General features: G+C 34.7%; 3 protein-coding genes across 3 annotated transcripts; 1 reads left to right on the top strand and 2 right to left on the bottom strand.

Moving 5' to 3' along the window:
• Window positions 1-822: 822 nt before the first annotated feature.
• LOC109241790 (peroxidase 41-like) lies at window positions 823-2,320 on the top strand. Its single transcript, XM_019408573.1, has one exon. The coding sequence runs from the start codon at window positions 1,142-1,144 to the stop codon at window positions 2,105-2,107; it is 966 nt and encodes a 321-aa protein (XP_019264118.1). The 5' UTR covers window positions 823-1,141; the 3' UTR covers window positions 2,108-2,320.
• Window positions 2,321-4,502: 2,182 nt separating this feature from the next.
• Window positions 4,503-6,865, bottom strand: LOC109241791 (60S ribosomal protein L37a). The gene is made up of 5 exons (XM_019408574.1): window positions 6,761-6,865; window positions 5,717-5,756; window positions 5,049-5,137; window positions 4,883-4,965; window positions 4,503-4,806 (listed from the first exon to the last, which is right to left on the bottom strand). The coding sequence occupies exons 1-5, from the start codon at window positions 6,761-6,763 to the stop codon at window positions 4,743-4,745; spliced, it is 279 nt and encodes a 92-aa protein (XP_019264119.1). The 5' UTR covers window positions 6,764-6,865; the 3' UTR covers window positions 4,503-4,742.
• Window positions 6,866-15,416: 8,551 nt separating this feature from the next.
• LOC109241792 (beta-amylase 3, chloroplastic-like) lies at window positions 15,417-19,975 on the bottom strand. Its single transcript, XM_019408575.1, has 4 exons — window positions 19,221-19,975; window positions 18,153-18,363; window positions 17,179-17,289; window positions 15,417-16,638 (listed from the first exon to the last, which is right to left on the bottom strand). The coding sequence occupies exons 1-4, from the start codon at window positions 19,925-19,927 to the stop codon at window positions 15,850-15,852; spliced, it is 1,818 nt and encodes a 605-aa protein (XP_019264120.1). The 5' UTR covers window positions 19,928-19,975; the 3' UTR covers window positions 15,417-15,849.
• Window positions 19,976-21,685: the final 1,710 nt, after the last annotated feature.

The raw sequence follows: 21,685 nt of genomic DNA on the forward strand, positions 1-21,685 counted from the left end.
TACTAATTAGAATTTCAATCGTTTATCCAAATTCGAATTATTAATTTTAATTCAAATTTTCTATCTTTCAATTTATAGCTATTGGGTAAATCTTTGTCTTACAACCTTTTACATATTTTATTTTATAATTTTTGTCATATGATATTTAGGTAGAAAAAGTTCTATTTAGACTATATAAATTAGTTGAATAAAGTTTTAATCATGGCTAATACATAACACATAACCAACGGAATACTTATAACGTATCCATTACCTGATAAAACAATTTTTTTCCACACGAAATTTAATATTTTCCTTGTGTTCAGCTATAATGGAAACTCCTAAATAACGTCTTTCTTTGTCTGCCAAGGAAGACTTTGGAGGCAGAAAAGACTAAAGAAAGCATGACAGAGCCGCGAGGTGGAATTAAAATGGAAACAATTTTAATTCCATTAATTATTAAAGGAAAAAAAAGAGGCATGTGTGAGAATGTAAATCAAGATTTGAATTAATTTGTTTCTATTTTACTTTCATTAATTAATCATTTCTTTGTTCTAAGTTTGCCAAGTGGCTTCTCAATAGCTAGCCACTTGGCTTAATCACAATGCAAACTTTATTCCTTTAATATATATATATAGAAGATTCGGCTTTACGCCACTAAATTCATTGAGCCGCCCTTGCTGGATGTAGACAGCTTACCCTAATACAAGCATTAATGGTTGCTTCCACGTCGAACCGTGACGTTTGAATATCAAATAACAATTTGGTATACTTGATTAATTCTAGAAATGATTTAAGGCAATCAAAAAGAAAATGAGAAGAGATGTAATATTCTTTTCAAACAAGTGGTCGATCAACCTTATGTCATGCTCAATTGAAATTCTTCAATCACACAAAAATTAGAATCCAATGCAAAATTCTGATGAATAAAAATATAACCACTCTTTTCCTAAGACAACTCTTAACCACAAAATTAATTCTCATCTTTCTTCTTCTCTACATTGTTTTCTTGTTTCATTATCAAAATTGTTTACCTTTTTGTAACCCCTTTTAGGATTTGACTCCATAATCATCTTTTGTGAGAGGAAACAGGTCTTTTTTGATCTGTTCTCTTCTCTCTCTCTCTCTCTCTTTTTTTTTCTCTTCAACCAGCCATTAAAAAATGGCTTGGCCATTACTTCTCTTGTTGTTTTCATCTTTAGCTTTTTCACATGCACAGCTCACATTAGACTATTATGCCAAAACATGTCCACAATTTGATGCTATAGTGAGGGACATCACCCAACAAAAGCAAATGCAATTCCCCACCACCGCGGCCGCTACCCTTCGAGTCTTTTTCCACGACTGTGCTGTTGATGGATGTGATGCCTCCATCCTTATCAAGCCCACCTCCTTCAACAAACCCGAGCTCGAATACGACATCAATCAATCCCTAGCAGGCGATGCGTTCGACCTCATCACGCGCATCAAGACCGCCCTCGAGCTAGCATGCCCTGGCGTCGTATCCTGTGCCGATGTTTTAGCGACTGCCACGCGGAATCTCATCGTCCAGACTGGTGGACCCCACTATAAAGTTCCACTTGGTCGAAAGGACAGTCTAGTTTCTAACGTTTCAAACGTGGAAGCACACCTGACACGTGCGAACGCGACCGTGGACCTAATGATCAAGAAATTCCAACTTATGGGCATTGATGTTAAAGATATGGTTGTGTTAATTGGTGGTGGACACACTATTGGATTTGTTCATTGTAAGGAGTTTGCAAACCGAATTTTCCCCACCCCTGACCCAACAATGAATCCAATATTAGTTGAGAGATTAAGAACAATGTGTGCAAATTATACAAATAACAAAGACATGGCTGCTTTCCTAGATGTGATATCTCCTGGAAATTTCGACAATGTGTTGTTCAAGAATTTAATGAAGGGAATTGGAGTCCTAGGTTCAGACCAATTACTTTATAATGATCCCAGGACAAGGCCATTTGTTGAATTATATGCTAAAGATAGCAATGCTTTTGCTACTGATTTTGCTGTTGCAATGGAGAAACTAAGTGTATATCAAGTCAAGATTGGTAATCAAGGAGAGGTGAGGAAGAGATGTGATGCTGTTAATAATGCTCACGCTTGAAAGAGAAAAGAGAAAGAAAATACCATGAACTTTTTTTTTATGGTTTTGTTTGAATTTTGAATGAATCAAGAAATCTCCATAATGATGTGTAGAATTTGTACTTATGATGATGAATGATACATTGGATAAGAAAGTTATTAGTATTGTGATTATTTTATCAATTTAGTGTAAGTTCTGCATGTTGAATAATGGGAACAAATGGGGTCTCCTTCATTTCTGAAATTTGGTTCCATCATTTTGTTCAGGATATAATACCATAATAGATTATGCATCTATATATATATATATATATATATATATATATATATATATATAAAGGACGGAAAAATAGTGCTGACATGGCACATCTCTATGACCAATTATCTATTATCTCAAATTTTTGGCTTTTTTCCTCTCATTTTGATACAATAACCAATTATTGCATTCAAAAAATATGTTTTAATTGGAACTCAACAATACATGATGTAAGGTATAAAGAGTGCCGTTTCAAATTGGTTATTATAATTTTATGTACATTAATTACTAATTAATACACTAATACTAATTTTATTACAATTATACGTTACAATCTATTTCTATTATACTCAATGTAAGTTACTAATTGAATTGGCTACTATAAATACTAAAGTAAATCTTCTCATGATCCACATAACTTTGGCCTATTATTCTTCATCAATCCTTCCTCTACTTTTATTCAAACTCTCTATATAGAATATTTTTTTACCCTCTTTTCCAGCTTCTATATTTTGCCCCAATTATTATTTCATATCTAATATTTGTGCATAATTTTTATTGATTAGGGAGTGGAGTGGAAGAGCGGGGAAGAAAAAAGCATATGATGTTATTTGTGGCAGTATGGGATTCGAATATTATGTTATTCTTTTAGGTTGTTGTAGGGTTGCAGTTAATGCTCGAATTTAAATGTAAAAAGCTTTGCCTTTACTTTGCTCTTTTTGCTAAAGATTCGTTATTTTATCAAATGATTCAGCATGATTATGTATTTATGTGCTTCACCTTTCGTAATTCTTCCACAAGTATGAAATTTGTCACAAATGTTAAAATTTTCATTGCGCTACTCATGATTCTCTTATTTTAGAGCAAATGAGAAATTTGTTTTCACCCGTATTCTCTTTGTTAGTTTTGTTCATGTGTGTGTATATATATGTGGATATTCTATTCTATATCCGACATTATCAAACGTGAGGTATGTGTAAAATTTGACATAATGAAGTCGTAAAACAGCGGTCAGCAATTGTATAAAATCCATTATATTTATTTAGACTTCTTGGGAATTTTAATCATTCCAACGATGTGGAAACATGTCAAAGACGAGGTATGTATAAAATTTGATAGTAAGCCTTTTGATTTAATATTCCATGACAACAAATGCTAAAAATTGCATATGAATCCCAAATCACGTTTGATATTTTTTTCTGAGAATATCATAGAAATGCAGTTACCGTACTTTTTGGTGCATTTACAGTACGTTTGTAATTAAATTGACGGCATATAGATATATTTTCGAATAAAAAAAATGAAACAAAAAAGGAAAGGAGAAGAGAATAATCACTTCAAAAAGATCCAGTAATCCGATGCATCCTACATGGTGGAACAATGTATAGAGATGAAGTCCTAGTGGCCTTTGATCTGTTTAAAGTTTTTATTTCATTTTTTGAGTTTTATATTGTTTTATATAGGATACAGTTATATAGGTACGAATTATTAACTTTTCAAGGAAATAAAATCAAACTAGTACATACTAATATCAAAGATATCGTATATATAAATATATGTACACACTTATTACACTTATATTAGGGGAAAAATAAAGACTTTATTGTGTGAGAAATAAAAATGTAACCAAATATTTATAAGATAAGAGTTCCCAAAATTGAAAAAATAGAAACAAAAGGAAAAAATGTTTTTGTAATTCTCTCACCAAAACAAAATGAAAACGTCAATAATAGATTGACAAATTAAAGGTCTCAAAAGAGAAGTTTTAAGACCAAATATTCAATTATATTTTTGGTTGAGATAAATATTTGAATATTTAAAAAAAACAACAAAAATTAACAGGGATATACTATAGCTGCGCGAAGCGCGGATAATTCACTAGTTACATATAAATGAAGTACTTGCCAATCAATTAACCACACATATATTTAAACAATGGATGTTTACTTATTATTTAAAACTACAACGCAAGATCAGTACAGATGTCTCTATGTAACATATAGATCATAGGTTCTGGTCGTGAACTCAACCATTAATGCTTACATTAGGGTAAGCTGTCTACATCACTCCCTTAAAGCGCGGCCCTTCTCGGGACTTTACGTGAACGCTGGATGCCTTAGTGCACCAAGCTGCCTTTTTTTGCATCAAATTTCACGAAGCATATGCTAAATCAAAGCATTGTAATCAGATACAGTACACTATTTAGGCCGAGTATTGGAAAAGCAAGGACCATATTGCAGCAATAACACTATCAGGATAGACCAGTTTCCCAAAGAGTAGCTAATGACTAAGTTGAAAGTGTTCACAAACATTAAAATGGTCTTAAAATTGAAAAATGGATCTGATTTCAAAATTTCATAGACAAATCATAAGCAGATAGAAGGAAAGGCTGATGATTGCTCTAACTCTCAGTTTGCTCCCTCAGTCTTCGGATTGTGCTCCTAACTGTCACAGCACTTGCAGTGCTATTGACAAAAAAGATGAATCAGTTATTCGCACAAAACAGGAAAAATTGAAAACAAATACAGAGAAGGAAATTACTTCAATGTATAAGCACCGCCTGCTTTGACTTTGCCGCAATCTTTGCAGCCCCAAATCCCCACTGCTTTTCTCTTCACTGCGTACTGTTCATAGTAACAAGTATATATTCAGAGCCCAAGCTTTTAACATACAAACTCTTTAAATTAGAGCAGCAAGAAACCCATACCTTTCCACAAAACTCGCAAAAATACTTGCTATGCTGGCTAACCTCCATTTTCTTAATCTGCTTTCGCAAACTGGCACCATAACGGGTACCTAAAAACATAGCAAGACATTTAGGAACATAACTTTGCCAGACACAAAACAGAACACATTCTAAGCAATGCCAAAATATGAAAAAGCCATAGAAATGCAAAAATCAAAGTCAACATAAGAATTATGTCATACATATAACAAATAACCAGTGGAACAGAACAAGGGGAAAATGGTACTCCATCAAAATAGATAAAAAAACGAAGCTGAGCCCTACCAATAAGTACAGTTATGTGGACCAAACTCAAGATTAAAGAATTCACAAAAGTAGTTCCAACTTCAATAAACAGAGAATATGCACACAAAGTGTGTGCTACAACTTCTAGCAAAATCAATAGTACGAGGAAATTATTTGCACATCATTTTTTAAAGAGTGCGGCCAACCTGTGGATTACTGAAATCCAGGTTAACTCGCCATTCTCGCCAAGATAAAAGTCATTTTGAAAATATATACTGAAGCAAGCTGATCAACCATATTCGTGCATAGTAAAACATAGCTCTATCTGTGCATTTCTGTTTACAAGAGGCTAACATGGACCAAGCAAAATGGAAAAAATTGTTAAGAAGAAACCATTAACTCACCATATTTCCCAACTATTCCAGCCTTCTTGGTCCTCTTAGTCTGCAGAAAAAAATTAGTATATTATTTTATAACTCGTAAAACATCAAATGAATAGCGCATCTGCACCATGCCACCATCTAAAGTCATCTACGACTAGGTATTCCTTCAATTGTGAAATAAACAAAAGTTCAATGCCCACAACCTAGTCCAATGGAATACCATCCTCTTAGTGGATCAGTACCTCATACTCCCTTTATCCCATTTTATGGGACAGAATTCCCTTTTAGTTTATCCCAAAAAGAACGACACCATTCTCTTTCTGGAAAAGATATAACTACATATAAACTTTCAATTCTACCCTTAGTGACATGATTTATAGTCAGTCACACACACAAATATCAATGGCTTGTTTTATGTTTCAAAAGTCTCTCTTTCTTTTTTAAACTTCGTGCCGAGTCAAACACTATCACATATATTGGGACAAAGGAAGTAACATTATTGCTAGATTAGGAATATTCTACCTCTCACTCCAAATCCATCAAACACGGTACCTTTCTTTTTCACAAAAAAGTTTTCCAAGTGAGCCTAGAGAACACGATGCATGCAAAAATTAATGTTTTAGTTTAGTAAAGACACCCTTTTAAAGCAATTTGTTCTAGGAAAAGAGCAATGTGTTGCACCCAAGGGTGTGGTGTAGTAGTCAATATTGGAACGGACCATTGGGAGATCTGCTTAAACTCATTATCCGCCTACGCTTTTGGACTAATTTTTTCGAACTCTTTATATCACAAATATGAGATAAAAACAGCTCCAATTCCAAGTAACTAGAAAGATAGATCCTTTAACACTTGAAAAGTAATCACCATCAAAAGGAAATGACTAGATTTAACGCAAGCAGAACTATACAAAAACTTCTGAATATGCTAATATTAATATAGAAAAATAGAAATCAATCTCCGGTTAAACAAATTATGAAGAAAAGGCAAAACAATTGAGCTGGAAATGTGTAAATACAATTGATTTAAATTAAAATCATGCATAATTCAGAGAAAAACGAAGCATACCATTTTCGGATGTCCTGCGCGGGAGCAGCTGTCAATGAAGGGCGTTAGCAAACGAAACCCTAGATGCTCCCTCGTTTTAGGTTTTTATAGTCCCCCCTAAAAGTGATCATTTTCCTTTAGATAATTATGGACCGGGATTGGGTTCGGCCCATTGATACAGATATTCAGCCCGACCCAAATTTGACACCAGGCCGAGCCGCCTGGGTTTTTCATTTTTAACATTTTATTTAATGAATAGGAAGAATAAACTTAAATAGCCGCCTACCCAATTGCTTAAACTAAAAAGGGAAATTATTAATTATGTCCCTTTAGAAGTAGCTTATTATAAAAATTGGTCAATTTATTAAATATTACTTATATTATCCAAATGTTACTAATATTAGCCAATTAGCTATTTGTAGCAAAAAAATATCAAATCTTTACTTTTTTTTGAGTTAGAATAGATTGGGTACATCTTAAGGAGCTTGAATCTCAGTTTTGGGATGATTTGGTGGAGTTTTGAGGTGGTTTGAATTGAAAATTCAAAGTAAAAGATGTAATATGAAGAAAAAAAATGATGTGTATCACATATGTATCATATTTGTATCAAATGCGTATCACATGTATATCCATGTATACCTCCGTGTGTGATACATGGGTGATACATGTTTGATACATACGTCGCAGAAGAATTTTTTAAACTCGATTTTAACTACGAATTTTGATGCCAAATCAGTCCAAATCACCTCTAATTTTTCTCAAAATTTGCTTATCTATATGTTTTCAATGATTTCCAACTATACCAATTGAAAATAACCTTTTTTGCTTAGATTTTTGGAATCTTGGATAGATATTTTTTTGTATTTCATCACCTTGTTTGTTATCTCATCCATGAAATTTTCTTTCCGTCTTGCATCTAATGTTGTAATCACGCTTAAAAATATGGAAGGAGATCTTTGCGTGTGATTCTCAGAAAGAAAGAACCTTATTTATTTGGGTATTCAATTTTTATATGTGCTTGGCTAGTTTTGGTAAGTCTATGTTTAATTGCTAGAGTTGTAAGTTGAAACTTATTTGGGATATTTTTGTAATATTCCCAACTAAAAATAGCCGATTGAGCTATAATATATATATATATATATATATATATATATATATATATATGGCCAAAAAAAGTAAACAGAAAGTATGATCGGTTATTTATGTATAGATCCCAAAGATTAATCACGGCTCTAGCATATTATTGCCATCTTTGTCTAAATTTCTTACTAATTTTTTTTTTTTTGGGTAAACAAAATTTTTATTACCAGGGAAATGTATGTACACTGTACAGCACAAAAACCCCTAAAGATATGTTCACAAGCCCAGACCTATAGTAAAAGAAATCGAATTCAATGATTACGTACAAGACATCTAAACTTCCCCTTACTAAGTTTTAAGTATATATACAATTAGTATAAGAAATTTTCATACCATCAGTTTTTTTTTTAAAAATTTATCGTAGCAAATAATTTATCTAATTTTTAAGATTACAAATTTTATATTTTAAAGAGGCTTACATACACTACCTTTAAAGAGGGTTACCTGTAGATATAAATAGAATAAGGATAATATATTGCTTAAATTATTTGTTGATAATAATGATTTCCGGGTGAGCTTAAAATACCTGAATTAATCCACTTACATTTGCAAGAACTAGCACGGAGTATCCCGTGGGGATGATCTCCGCGGAATGTCTCTATTTTTTGTGGTCTTAGCAAAATGTCCCTTTTTTTTCCCACTTGAACACCTAGTTCCTTAATTTTAAAGTTTGAAATTCTTGTTTGATAGTTGAAAATAAAAGTTAATGATCGATTTATTGTTAAAATCATTTGAATGTTGATAATTTGTGCTTAAACTTTTAATTCAAACACATATTTTGGGTGATTTACTATAAAAATCTCAAAACTCCATTGTTGGACCTTAAATATTTTGGGTGATTTACTATAAAAATCTCAAAACTCCATTGTTGGACAAAGTGAGTCTTTTTGATTTGATGTTATTCGACTAAATTGGTGAGTGGGGATTGTTTGTGTTGGTATTTAGAAGCTTTGTTTCGACTTTGAGATGATTTGGAGGAGGTTTGGGGTGGGCTGATCGAAATTGAAGTTACAAATTCAAAGAACACTTTGTTAAAACAATCCAGAAAAATATACCAATCTGATATATTTTGATGAACAACTTAACAGATAGACAAAATATAGCATCAGCTCTTCCGAATCAGTAGAGAAATCGCTGAAGAGCACGAGTATGACATTCCGATAGACTTTAATGAACAAGTTAAGAGATATGTAAAATAATGATAGTATCAACTCTACCGGATTAGTAGAGAAATCCTGAAGAGCAAAAATATGACAATTCGATTGACTTTGATGAAAATTTAATTCGGTAAAGAACCCCTGAAGAGCTTGTGCGGGTCTGGGGTCATTTTTTAAATACACATATTTTGATAACATTCGGCTAAGATCACTCCAAAAAGTCCCATTGTGTCAATCAACGTGACATTTGTCATTTCACACTAGCGCAAATATTGGATAGTTGTAATCACCAAGTTTACACATATGAACATGGGTGGATTTATAGGTGTAATTACGGGGCAAATGAATTCATGGTATTTCCGTAAAATTAGATATTTACTGTATATAATATTAACTATTGGCACTTAGAAGGTTGAATGGTGCACTTGGTTGAAGATTGAGTTATTTACTAAGAGGTATAGGGATCAATTCTTAGTTGATAGATTTTTTTGTCTTTTTTTAGTAGTGCATCCATGTACTAGAAATCCTAGATCCGCCCCTGCGTACGAAAAAATCACATATGCAACTTTTTCCTTCTCTAATGATATTTGAATCCAAATTTCTAGAGTTCATTGTACTTTCATTGAGCATCAAACCACACCCAAAAAACATTTTTCTAGGTTAATAATTTGATTGTGTAAGTATTTATACAGTATTAGTGACAAAATCTATACTTTGATAGCATAAACATCTGAAAGCTTCCAATTCATTGCAGATTGAGCTTCAGTCGCAACAAGTTAAGAAGGTACTTTGCCTTTTTTAGTCAAAAGCTAATATGCTATCTTGGAAGAGAAATGACTCCTTATTTCTTATTGGAGCTAAGACAACCAGGGGCAGATTTAGGGTGCGGAAGGGGTTTACCCGAACCCCTTTCGTCGAAATATTACACTGTATATATACGGTAACATCTATTTTTTACCTTTATATATTATGTTATGAATCCCTTTGACACAGCCCAGATGAGATCATTAGTTCAATTTTACACTGACTACAATCTCTTTTAATTTTTTAACTTTTTTTTTGAATCCCTTAATGGAAACCTGCCTCACTGGAGGGTACTATTTTGACTTTGGTTGAAGGTTCTTTGAGATCATGATAACAACCTAAATTTCATGTTTTTCTTTCTTCTGTTTTGAGAATTTACCTTCATTTTCTATCAAGATAGAAGCCTGTATAGTCATGTTCTAAATTGAGAAGGAAGGTATTCAATTATGATTAGAGATATCACTAAAGAACATATGGTGTTATCTCTTGATAATGGTGTATTGTGGGCCGGGCTGGGACCGGGACCGGATCGGGCCCGCGGTCTTAACGGGCTAAACGGTTCCGGCGGGCCGGTCCTGGTGGGCCGGGTCCCTGGTGGTGTAGAAAGCCCGGGGCGGGCCGGTTCCTTGCGTCAAGCCCACGAGACCGGGACCGCTAAGCCCGGGACCGGCAGGCGGTCCTGGGCCGGTTCAACCGGGCCTAACGGTCCTAACGGGCTCCAACGGCTCTTTTTTTTAAAAAAAAAAATTTTTTTTTTTAAAAAGACCAACGGTAAGATTTTAAAATCTAGCCGTTGGCCTTTAATTTTCAACCGTTTGGAACTTTAAAAAATAGCCATTTGGCCCCCAAATTTTATTTTAACCCCAAACTTTATATAATTACACTTTTTCCCAATTCTCAACTATAAATACCCCCTCGTTCTTTCATTTTTACTCACCAATTCATCAATCTATCTCAATCTCTCTCAATCTCTCTCAATCTATATCTAATTTCTCTTCTATAATTGCTTATTTTATTATTGCAATTTCGTGAAAAATTGTGAAGTTGGTGAATTGAAGTATTCAAGTCTGCAAGTCTTCAACGATTTTCAATTTTCAAGAAGTTGTTCGGCAATTCGGTAAACTCGTTCCAACTCTTAAGTTTTAAGAATATATTTTTGTGTGTTTAGTTTGCATAATTGTAATTAATATGGCATTTTCTTTGAAAAAAATATTTGGTGGTAAGGGAAAAGCTAAAATTGGTGAAAGTAGTCTCCAACCTACTACCCTTCCCCCGGCTCCCCGACCCAGACCTGTTACCCGTCCTGCTGCTCCTATTATTCTTGATAGTGATAACCCTTGTTTTCAATTTTCCGATAGTGAATTTTGCCATAATGTTGCACCAGGTGAACAGTTAAATGAAGAAGTTATGAATGCTCTTTATCCTAATCAAACTATCTTAGAAAATGATGAGGAAAATGAGGATGTAGATGAAACCCAACCGGATTTAGATGATTCACCTACTAGTCCTGTTAATAACCCAACTGATGCCCCGCCCGACCCACCTGTAGAAACCCCTACTTTTAATAGACAACCTTCTAAACGCCTAGAAACATCAATAGTTTGGAATTTTTTTACTCAAGTAAGAGAACAAAATAAGGCTAAGTGTAAAACTTGTGGGAAATTGCTGGCGCATAAATATACTGGAGACCGTAGCGGTACGGGTAGTTTGGCTAGGCACATACAAACACACCCTAGAGATAAAGTTAAATATTTACAAATGAAAGCGCAGCAAGAGGGGACAAGTGTAGATACTGCGGTTAACCCTAGTACAGGTTCAAATCTAGTTCAACCAGGAATTAACACTGTGACCGGTGGTATTTTATATTACGATCCTAATAAAGATCGTGAAGAATTAGCAAAGATGGTTACCGTTATGTGCTTACCATATACTTTTCCTTCTAACCCTAATTTTGTGCATTATATTAGAAAAGTTTTTAATCCTACTTATAAAGGTTGGCCTCGCGCAACAGTTAAGAGCGATATTTATAAATATAAACATGAATATGAACATATTTGCGGTATTATTTACTCATATAACTAATCGGATTTCTATTACTACTGATATTGGTAGAAGTAATAATGACTGTGATTATCTAACTGTTACAAGTCATTGGATAGACGAGGAGTGGATAATGCAAAAACGCATTATTGCGTATAGAATAATTAATTCACGTCACACAGGTAAGTTTATTGCTAACACTGTTGCAGATATTTGTAGATATTTTTGCATTAGAGATAAAATAATGGCAATTTCTATGGATAATGCTTCTAGTAACACTAGTGCTATAGGCATACTTACAACAACACTAAATCCTGCATTTAGTAATTGTTTCCATGTGAGATGTATTTGTCACATTTACCATTTAATCGTCGGTGATGGTATGAGAATTTTAAATTTAGAAATTGAAAAGGTTAGAATGGCTCTTAATTGGCTTTTTTATTCAAACCGTAGAAGTAGACTTAGAGAGTATTTTAAAAAATGTGATGAATTTGGCCTTAGAGAAAGAAAGGTTCCTAAACCTTGTCCAACTAGATGGAATTATATGTACGAAAGTTTAGTAGTTGCATATGAATATAGAAACCCAATTAATGCAACGTTTAATGCTCGTGTTGGTGGTGAGGATGATGATGAAATCCTTACAAATCAAGATTGGACGAATGTCAAAATTCTTATAGATTTTTTAGAACATTTTCAAATTGCTACAAATGCATTTTCTGGACAATATTATCCTACTATTTCAAATTGTTTAGTTTATATTGCAGCACTATGTGATTTGTTTGTTGAATTTTCGGAGGGTGGGGAAATTTATCAACTTGCTATAAATGCAATGAAAGAAAAGTTTAAAAAATATTTTTTCCCTATCCCCCCTATTTATGGTGTTGCTGCATTGTTAAATCCTACAATGAAATTAGGAGGTCCTCACTTTTGGTACACAAATATTTATAAGGCTTTAGATCTTTCAGTTGAGGAATTTTCTACACTTGCAGAGGCAAAAGCCTCAATTAAAATAAATGCGCAAACAATTTATAATGCTTACCAACTTGCGTTAGATCATGCTAGGCCAAATATTCCAACCCCTACTTCGTCTAGTTCACAATCATCTAAAAGAGCTGCGGGCCTACAAGCACTTAAATCTTGGACGGAGTTTAGGGGTTCTCAAGGTGATAATTTTGATGAGACTTCACATCTAAATGAGCTTCAAGTTTATTTGTCGCAGGGACTTGAAAAGGAGAATCCAGACGGCACCTTTGATCTTTTGGAATGGTGGAAGACAAGGGAAAAACATTTTCCGGTTCTTGCAAGGATGGCTCGGGATATTTTATCTATTCAAGCTTCAACAGTTGCATCAGAGAGCGCTTTCAGTCAAGCAAGACTTCAAATAGGTGATCATAGAGCGTCTATGAGGGAGAGCTTGGAAAAATCAGTACTATTCAGAGATTGGATCCGCTCGGAAAGAAGAAACTTTGGACTTGCAGAATCACAACCGGAGATAGACGAAGCTTATGAAGAAATGATAGCGGAACTTGCGGAGGATGCTGCTTCGCCCGGAAGCGGTGATGAACAAGCTTCTTTTCCGCCACCACCAACGGAACCTCCTCCGAACCTTGAAGGATTTATGAGATTTGTTAGAGATACAATGTAGATTATGGTGTAACTTGTACTTTGGCATATCTTCTTTAGTTTTTTTTCCTTTTAATGGTGGTATTAGTACCTTGTTGTGCTCATTCCATTGGGGGGAAGAAGACTAAGAAAGATATGCCATTTTTGGTAATAAAAATTATAAAACATACCCTTGGCCTTGAATATCTCTTCGCAATATTTTTTTGTCTTTAACTTGCAATTATTTATAAGGTATAATATATATACATAACATACAATATATACTACAACAAATTATATAATGGAATATATATACATAACATACAATATATACTACAAGAAAATATATAAGGGAATATATATACATAACATACAATATATACTACAACAAATTATATAAGGGAATATATATACATAACATACAATATATACTACAAGAAAATATATAAGGGAATATATATACATAACATACAATATATAGTATACTATACTAGTATACTATATATATTATATATACTTGAAGAAGTAGTACTATATATACTACAAAACAAGATTTTTCAAAATGAGGGCCCCACCCCCAATGACCACCAACGGTCATATTAATTGCACAAATAGCCATTTTTTTCCAATTTACAAAACTAACCTTCTCTAACACTATAAGTACCCCCCTCCCTCTTCTTCATTTCAATACTCAATACTCATTTCTCAATCTAAATTTCTCTCAATCTCTCAATCTCCAATTTTCAAGACTTCAAGTCTCAATCTCAATTTTCAAGTTAAATCATACCTCGTTCGGAAAGAGTGCGCTTATTTGTTTCGCAATACTATGAAGCGCTTGAAGAAAATGAAGAAGGCCAAATATTAAAGTGCAAGAACTGTGGAAGAGTCTTAAATTTTCGTTCAGGGTGTACCACAGGCATTTTAAGGAGGCATATAAAGTATTGTGTTGAGGGTATTTATCCGCAAATTCGTCTTTAAGATTATTCAACAATTTGTGTTATTTTAAAATTATTAGACGTATTTATGCTTCATGTTGTACTTTGTTATTAATTTATTATGCATGCCAATTTAGTTTTACTATTGATTTGTTATTTTACATTTTCGTCAAACACTTTAATAATTAGATTTCTATATTATATATGCTACATATATTTATATAGCAATGCATAAGAGCAATTTATATATATACATACACATATGGTTTACAAGAAATTGCCTTAAATAAAAAAAATTAAAAAAAAAAGCCCGAAAATAAAAAAAGCCCGTTAGGCCCGCTAAACCCATGAGCCCGGCCCATTTAACCCAGGACCATATGGGCTTAGGCCCGTCACGGGCTGGTCCTACCCGTTGAGCCCACGAAGCCCGGGACCGTGAAGCCCGGGACCGTTAAGCCTAGGCCCGTTTAGCCCATTTAGGCCCGGGCCTGGCCCACCATACAGCATTATCTCTTGATTACCCGATATTTCAGTTTTGACATCTGAATAAATATTTCATTGTAGATGATTTAGATTTGTCTTGTAAGGTTCAATGGCATTCTTATTTTTTTTCTTAACAATAATATTTGTATCAGCTTAGGTGCACCTCGACTGTTTGCGTTGGATATCTGTTACCTTCCACCAGCATAAAAACCCGGTAACTCTGTCATTCAAAACTTAGACAAAAGGAAAAAATGTATAGTAACATTATCATTTGTTCCTTTTCTACAATAGAGACAAAAAGGAAGAATTTTGAGAGTTAAAATAGTCATTTTTTTTTTCAAGTCTTTGGATGGAGAAAACCTAAATTCTAATTTCTATTTATTTATCTTTGTTTCTGTGAAAGCACTTTCACAAATAATAATGTGGAGAAAATTTCTCATGGATTTATCTCAAGTGTAGTTGCTTGATCATAATATCTCAAGGAAATGAAGATGAAATTTAACCAGAAGAGTAGTCTGTAATAAAACAATAATGGGAGGTTTTAACTTCAATAGAATAATATGGAAAGGCAAAACTTCTTATTTTTATACAGACAAAAGAATATACTCATTTGAGGTATGTATGTATCCATCATCATCCTAATGACAAGGAGCAATGAACTTAATGACTGATAATTTTTAGCTTTGTGCCCCTTTTATATGCTATACTACAAAGTTGTGGCCATCTTACATGTATATTGATGAATATCTTTTTTTTTTTTAATTACCGAGAAATCTACGACGGCCATCTGGTATACGGTTGGGAATTTGGTGCATAATCGGTCCGACCCTCCATTTAAATACCAGGCTTTTGTCCTTGGCAAAGTTTAAACTCATGACATGTGCCTAATCCACTCATCAAGCGTTCTGCTCTTACCACTGAACCAAAGCCCCGGCGCGAATGAGTATCTTTACACAACTACAGCTTCTGCAGTTTTCTTGGCATGACTCTCTTTGACAAATCCAACATATAGGTCTGTCCTGCTTGTGTCACATTCTGGAAGTCTTGTTTTACCTCCTTCAGACATGTTCTTAACAAATTCAACAAGATTTCGCCAATTCTCTGGCTCGAATAACCGTTTGTTCAATCTCAAGTAAGTAAATGCACTCAATCCATTTCCAGACTCTGATCTACTTGTTTCCAAAACCTGTGCATATCCTCCTCCATCATACCTCTCTAGCGCGTTTTCTCCCGCTAGTTCAACTCCAGCAATTTGAGTCGCCTTTTTCACTTGTCGAACCAAACCTTCTGGCGAGCAGTTTGCACTTTGTGGCTGCTCGCCATCCCTCATTTCCATACACGTAAAGTTAAACACGACACCATGTTTCGCGAACATACGTGTTATAGGTAAATAACCATCTCTATGCCTTGTATTATAGTAACCTGCTGTTAATTCTGCTGCATGTGATCTTGTGTTATAATGCCAATGAATTCCAGCTACTTTTCCTGATAATTTAGCTCCAGTTCCTCTGAATATACCTTCTGCTGATCCTAGGATTCTGTCGCCGTGTTCCAATAACTTTCCTGAATACCATTCTAGGAAAAGCTGTCCGTATTCATTGTTCCATGTTCCATCCCTTTTGAAAAATCCAGTGTCCTCTGGAAACTGATTGTATTGTCCCGAATCGTGGGGCCCGCCCCGGCCCCAGCCATTCTTTCCCTTTGCTTCTGCAGCTGCTGCTAGTGAAGCTCTCATGTACTGTTTCATCAAAGGAAAAAGGTTAGTGTTTTGTTTCATTATGTGTAAGTTTCTACATGCCTGGTCCAAAGTGGTTCAACTGAATCGCCTTCGCCAAAAAATTATACTATACAAATAGGATGAAAATGACTTTTCTGTATATATACATAAATTGTTGAATCGCTCTGACATAGGAGAAGTTTTTTGTGTAGTGGCAGAGGTGGCTCAAAAACTACTTTATGTAGGTGTGACATTCTTGCATTATTCTTGAATCCTCTCGTTAGAATTTCTGGCTCCGCCCATGGATGAAGCCACATGGTCATAAGGTCATCGAAAAATTACACTGTGTATATAGGTAAAATATTACGTTTTAGAGGTATATAACACATATTGAACACCCTTTGTCGGGAATTTTTTTTCACCTCTATCAAATTTGAACACCCTTGGGGAAATTCCTAGCTTCACCACTGGCTCCGCTACCATCTTTAGCTACTAATGTGATCTTGGATTTTACATGTAACAACATTAATATTTTAAACAGCATATGTGAAAAAAGGTTACCTTGTCATAGCACTGAAATTCTCCAATTCCAGGAAATCTCCAAGTACCATTGCTTTCTGGATAAGATGGATATCTCAGTTCCCCACAAGGACCCATTCCCACTTGTATTTCCTGTAGAAGAAAAAGAGAATTTCAATTTCAAAATTTTCTCTTTTGTTTTAGCTTGGAATATTGTGGTCCATTATATGTGACTTTTTAAAGATGGCTCTAAAATTTTAATGGTCCACCATTTGGATTTGTTTAAACCAACAAGTTTAGTGGATCATATGAGATTGACATAAAGTAATTCATTGATCTTGATCTTTCACTTGTTTTCTTTACCAATTTCTTTCCCTATCTTGATAACACATTGGTTTCTGAATTTAAGTTATATCAATTGATAGTATAAAGAATTTTTGCATTACAGGGTAATTCAACGAGTTGAAAGGGAGCCTCAGCATAACAAGTAAAGTTGTCATGTGACTAGTAGGTCACGGGTTCGAGCCGTGAAAACAGCCTCTTACAGAAATACAAGGTAAGGCTGCATACAATAGACTCTTATGGTCCGGCCCTTCCCCGGACCCCGCGCATAGCGGGAGCTTAGTTCACCGAGCTGCCCTTTAAGCTGCATACAATAGACCCTTGTGGTGTAGTTCTTCCCGGACCTCGTGTATAGCGGGAGCTTAGCGCACCGAGCTACCCTTTTTAGTGTAATTTAACATGTTACAATGGGTTATTTATTATGGGAACAAGGTCAAATATATCTCTCTACTTTCGGATATTGTTTATATTTAACCTTCATTATACTATCCGGCTAAATTTATCCCTACCGTTATACTATTCGGCCAATCAATACTTATTATATAGAAGGACGTGCAATTATCTTTTGAGAGATCTATTGTAATTTTTTTTTTACGCGATCAATGCATAGAACTTAAACGCGCTATCACTATAGTGACATTAGATATGTGACATAGAAGAGTTAAAAGACTTACCACTATAACATCTCCCAAATAATCCTTGAATCTTTCTCTGAAGCTTCTCATAAAATCAGTATATACTTGAATTGGTGTTCTTCCTCTGAGTACAGGTAACATATCACAACCTAAGGAAATGTACTCAGGATTTCTTCTGCCCGATCTATCTGTATAGACAAGATCAGGATTTTTGCTGATTTCTTCAAGTACCCATGGAGGTAGAGGGATACTGCAAAAATCAATTAGAAATATTTTTAGATATATAAATGTTGGTTTGTTTCAAGTCTGAATGGTGAAAAAGAAACTAATCCTACTCCTACTTAATCATAAAAGAAAAAAAAAAAGGCAGTCTGGTGCACTATGCTTCCGCTGCGCGTGGGGTCCAAGGATATGTTTTTGGCTATAAGTATAATTCTATCAACAATTTCAAAGCAGAAGATTGATACTTTAAAAAACAACTAGGATTTAATAGATGTGTCCATTTATATAATGAAAATTTTCTTATAATATTGAGCTTATTGGTGCCTACCGAAAATAGTTGTTGGTAGTTGCCGATTCAGAATTTAGACATTGTGAGTACTGAGTAGAGAAAATAGGTTATGAAATGTATATCGAGCTGCCTCTATCGATATTTATTTCTGACACATATATAAAGCGTTCAATTTTGAAATATTAGGTTCTGTCGAACTTGTAAACTCATGACTGAATCCGTTTTTAATTATGGTAAAAGAGAGATAGCTAGGGAACTAACGATATATTGTTTCAAGCTATGTTGCTCAGACTCTCCAAAAGTATTATTGCACCCGTGTTGGATCCTCCAAAAATGCACTAAATTTGGAGGATCCGACACGCACCCAATAACATTTTTGAAGAGTCCGAGTAACATAGGTTTCAAGTAGCATAAGTCGTGAATTCGAGCCGTGAAATCAGTGGCTAATGCTTGCATCAGAGTAAGCTTCTTACATCACACCCTTTAGGGTGCGGCTCTTCCCCGGACCTTACATGAACGCGAGATGCTTCGTGCATCGGACTGTCTTTTATTTCAAGCATAAAACAAAAATGGTTAAAGGAGCCTTATAATAATACCTGCACGAGTCTCCAACATTGCCACCACATTGATGAAAAGACATAACAACTTGAAGCTTCAAACCATGTTCTTGAACCATTTTTACAAGTTCATAATATCCTTCCCAATTATATTTCAAAGGTCCATCTTTTTCAACTAAACCCCACCAACAATCCACCATAACACCTTCAACTCCAGCACTTTTTAATGCCATTAAACTAGCATTCATCGCTCTCGGCTTGTTCATGTTACCTCCAATATTTATAGTGTCAAGTGGTAACATAACAAAAACAGGTACCTTTGTGGTACTACTATTATTGCTATGAGTACTAGTTGTTAGTACATGACGTTTCTCTCCTTCTTCTTCATTGTTTATATTTCTTCCTTCCATATTAGGAGCAAAGAATTGAACTTCTTTGGAATTCTTTGCTTTGAGATGAAATGATGGCTTGATTTGAGCAAAGCAAGTCATGTTTGAGATATCATCATGTGTTCTTGAATTTTTTGTTTCTTTTTTATTGATAAAAGAAGTTGAAGAATGAAGTGTTAAAGACATTTTTTTTGTGTGTATTTTTTTGAAAATAGAAGATGTAGGAATAAGTGAAGTTTGTGAATGGTTATTTATAAAAGGGATCCAATATTGGGTGTATGGATGAGGCAAGTTTTGAGAGTTTTTATAAAAGAAATTAAGGAAAAAAAGTGCAAAAAGTTCAAAACAGGTCAGCATACCTTTTGGTGGTTTGTACTCAACTTGATGATATAAAAACAATTTTATATTTCTTTTTAGTCCTGGATATTAACCAAGTCAAGAAAATTGCAATATGATGTGATATTAAAAAAAGAAAAGGACAATTCTTGTTTCATTATTTGCCTGAATTGCGGTTTGTACCACTAAAATCCTACCATACAGTAATAAGTGTTACTCTTCGCTTGCCTCGGGATGATAGGCTATAATTGCGTATTTTAGTCGATTATTACATTCAAATTTACTGCACTTTGATTGAGTTTGAGCTTTAATCGCTAGTGTCTTGCACTAACTGTGTGTTTTATGCCTTGTAGGAGTGATTCCGAGCTATATAGATGTTATGGAATGAATTTAAGTGATTTGGAGCTTTGAAGTCTGAGTAAAAGCTCAAGGAATTAAGCCGGAATCGTGTTTGGGGGTCAACGGATGATAGTTAGAGCGAACGAAGAATCGAGTAGGTATATTACGTACTGTCTAGTAAAATGGATATAACTTTTTGCTCAGAACTCCATTTGGTCTCCACAATATATGGTTGGAAAGCTAACTCAAAGGACTACAACTTTTATGTTTTACGTTTTTCTAAATTCCAAATGGAACGGGGCAAAACGCGCAAGATTTGAGCCAAAACGAACGAAACCGGAAAAAAGGGCCAGTTGGGCGCCACAGGCAGCGCCTGGCGCCACCTGTGGCGCCGGAAACAGTGTGCACAAATAATGGGGTGTCGTGGCGGGCGCCTGGCGTCGGGCTGGGCGCCGGTGACGTGAAATGTGTCCTATTTCACCCGGGACAAGGTTATTTCGGCCCTAGACCTACCCAACACGTATAAAAGCAAGACTAAACCTATTTTTGGAGAAAGAGACGCCACTTTGGAGTAAAGATACACACGGGATCGCGAGGAAGCGGAGAATTCTCAGTTTTCTTTATTTTTTTCTAGTATTTCCAACTGATTCAACACTTATACAATTGTTTGATTACATCATGAATGGCTAAACACCCATTGTTCCGGGGTTGTGATTTAGCCATGAATATTGTTGTTTGATATTAGTTTGACCTTGATTATAATTCACCAATATATGGTTGTTTCTTCAATTTTGTGTTTAATTGCTTAATTGTCTGGCCAGCAGTTAGGTTCTATTTACTATCAATGCTATGCTTGGGAAAACCGTGTTTAGATTAGAGAAGAATTGACATGAGCATGATCTTAACCCTTAGGGGGAGCGGATTTGTGGTTAGGATAGGAATATACCTAGTCACCGTACTTAATTAAATATCGTAATATTAATGCGTTCTTAATAGATTAATTTCATAGGAATATAGGAGTTAATCTATTGAGAATAGGTGAGTAGTACTTCGGGAGAAGGCTATTAGAGTATTTATCGATTAATTAGCTACCATGAGTGAATTATACGAAGGGGAGAGTTAATTAGGACACAATACGAATGGTGAATCGATCACAACCCTGGAATACTTGTCTCTACTGAATACACAACAATCAATTCGTTACTTGATAATTTAGTTATTATTTAGAATCGTAGTATAGTATAATCATATTATTGGACTTTGCTTTTAGCTAGATTGAATAACAATTTTAGTGATTTAGTGAGTAGTTTACACAAGTCTCTGTGGGTTCGACACTCAACTTATTATTATATTACTTGTCGACCACGTATACTTGCGTGTGCGTTTGGGAGCAACACCTCGTGAGCAACATTTTTAACTTTTGACCATGAAGTTCGGCTC

The sequence above is a fragment of the Nicotiana attenuata genome, unplaced genomic scaffold (assembly GCF_001879085.1).
Source record: "Nicotiana attenuata strain UT unplaced genomic scaffold, NIATTr2, whole genome shotgun sequence".
Taxonomy (NCBI): Eukaryota; Viridiplantae; Streptophyta; class Magnoliopsida; order Solanales; family Solanaceae; genus Nicotiana; species Nicotiana attenuata.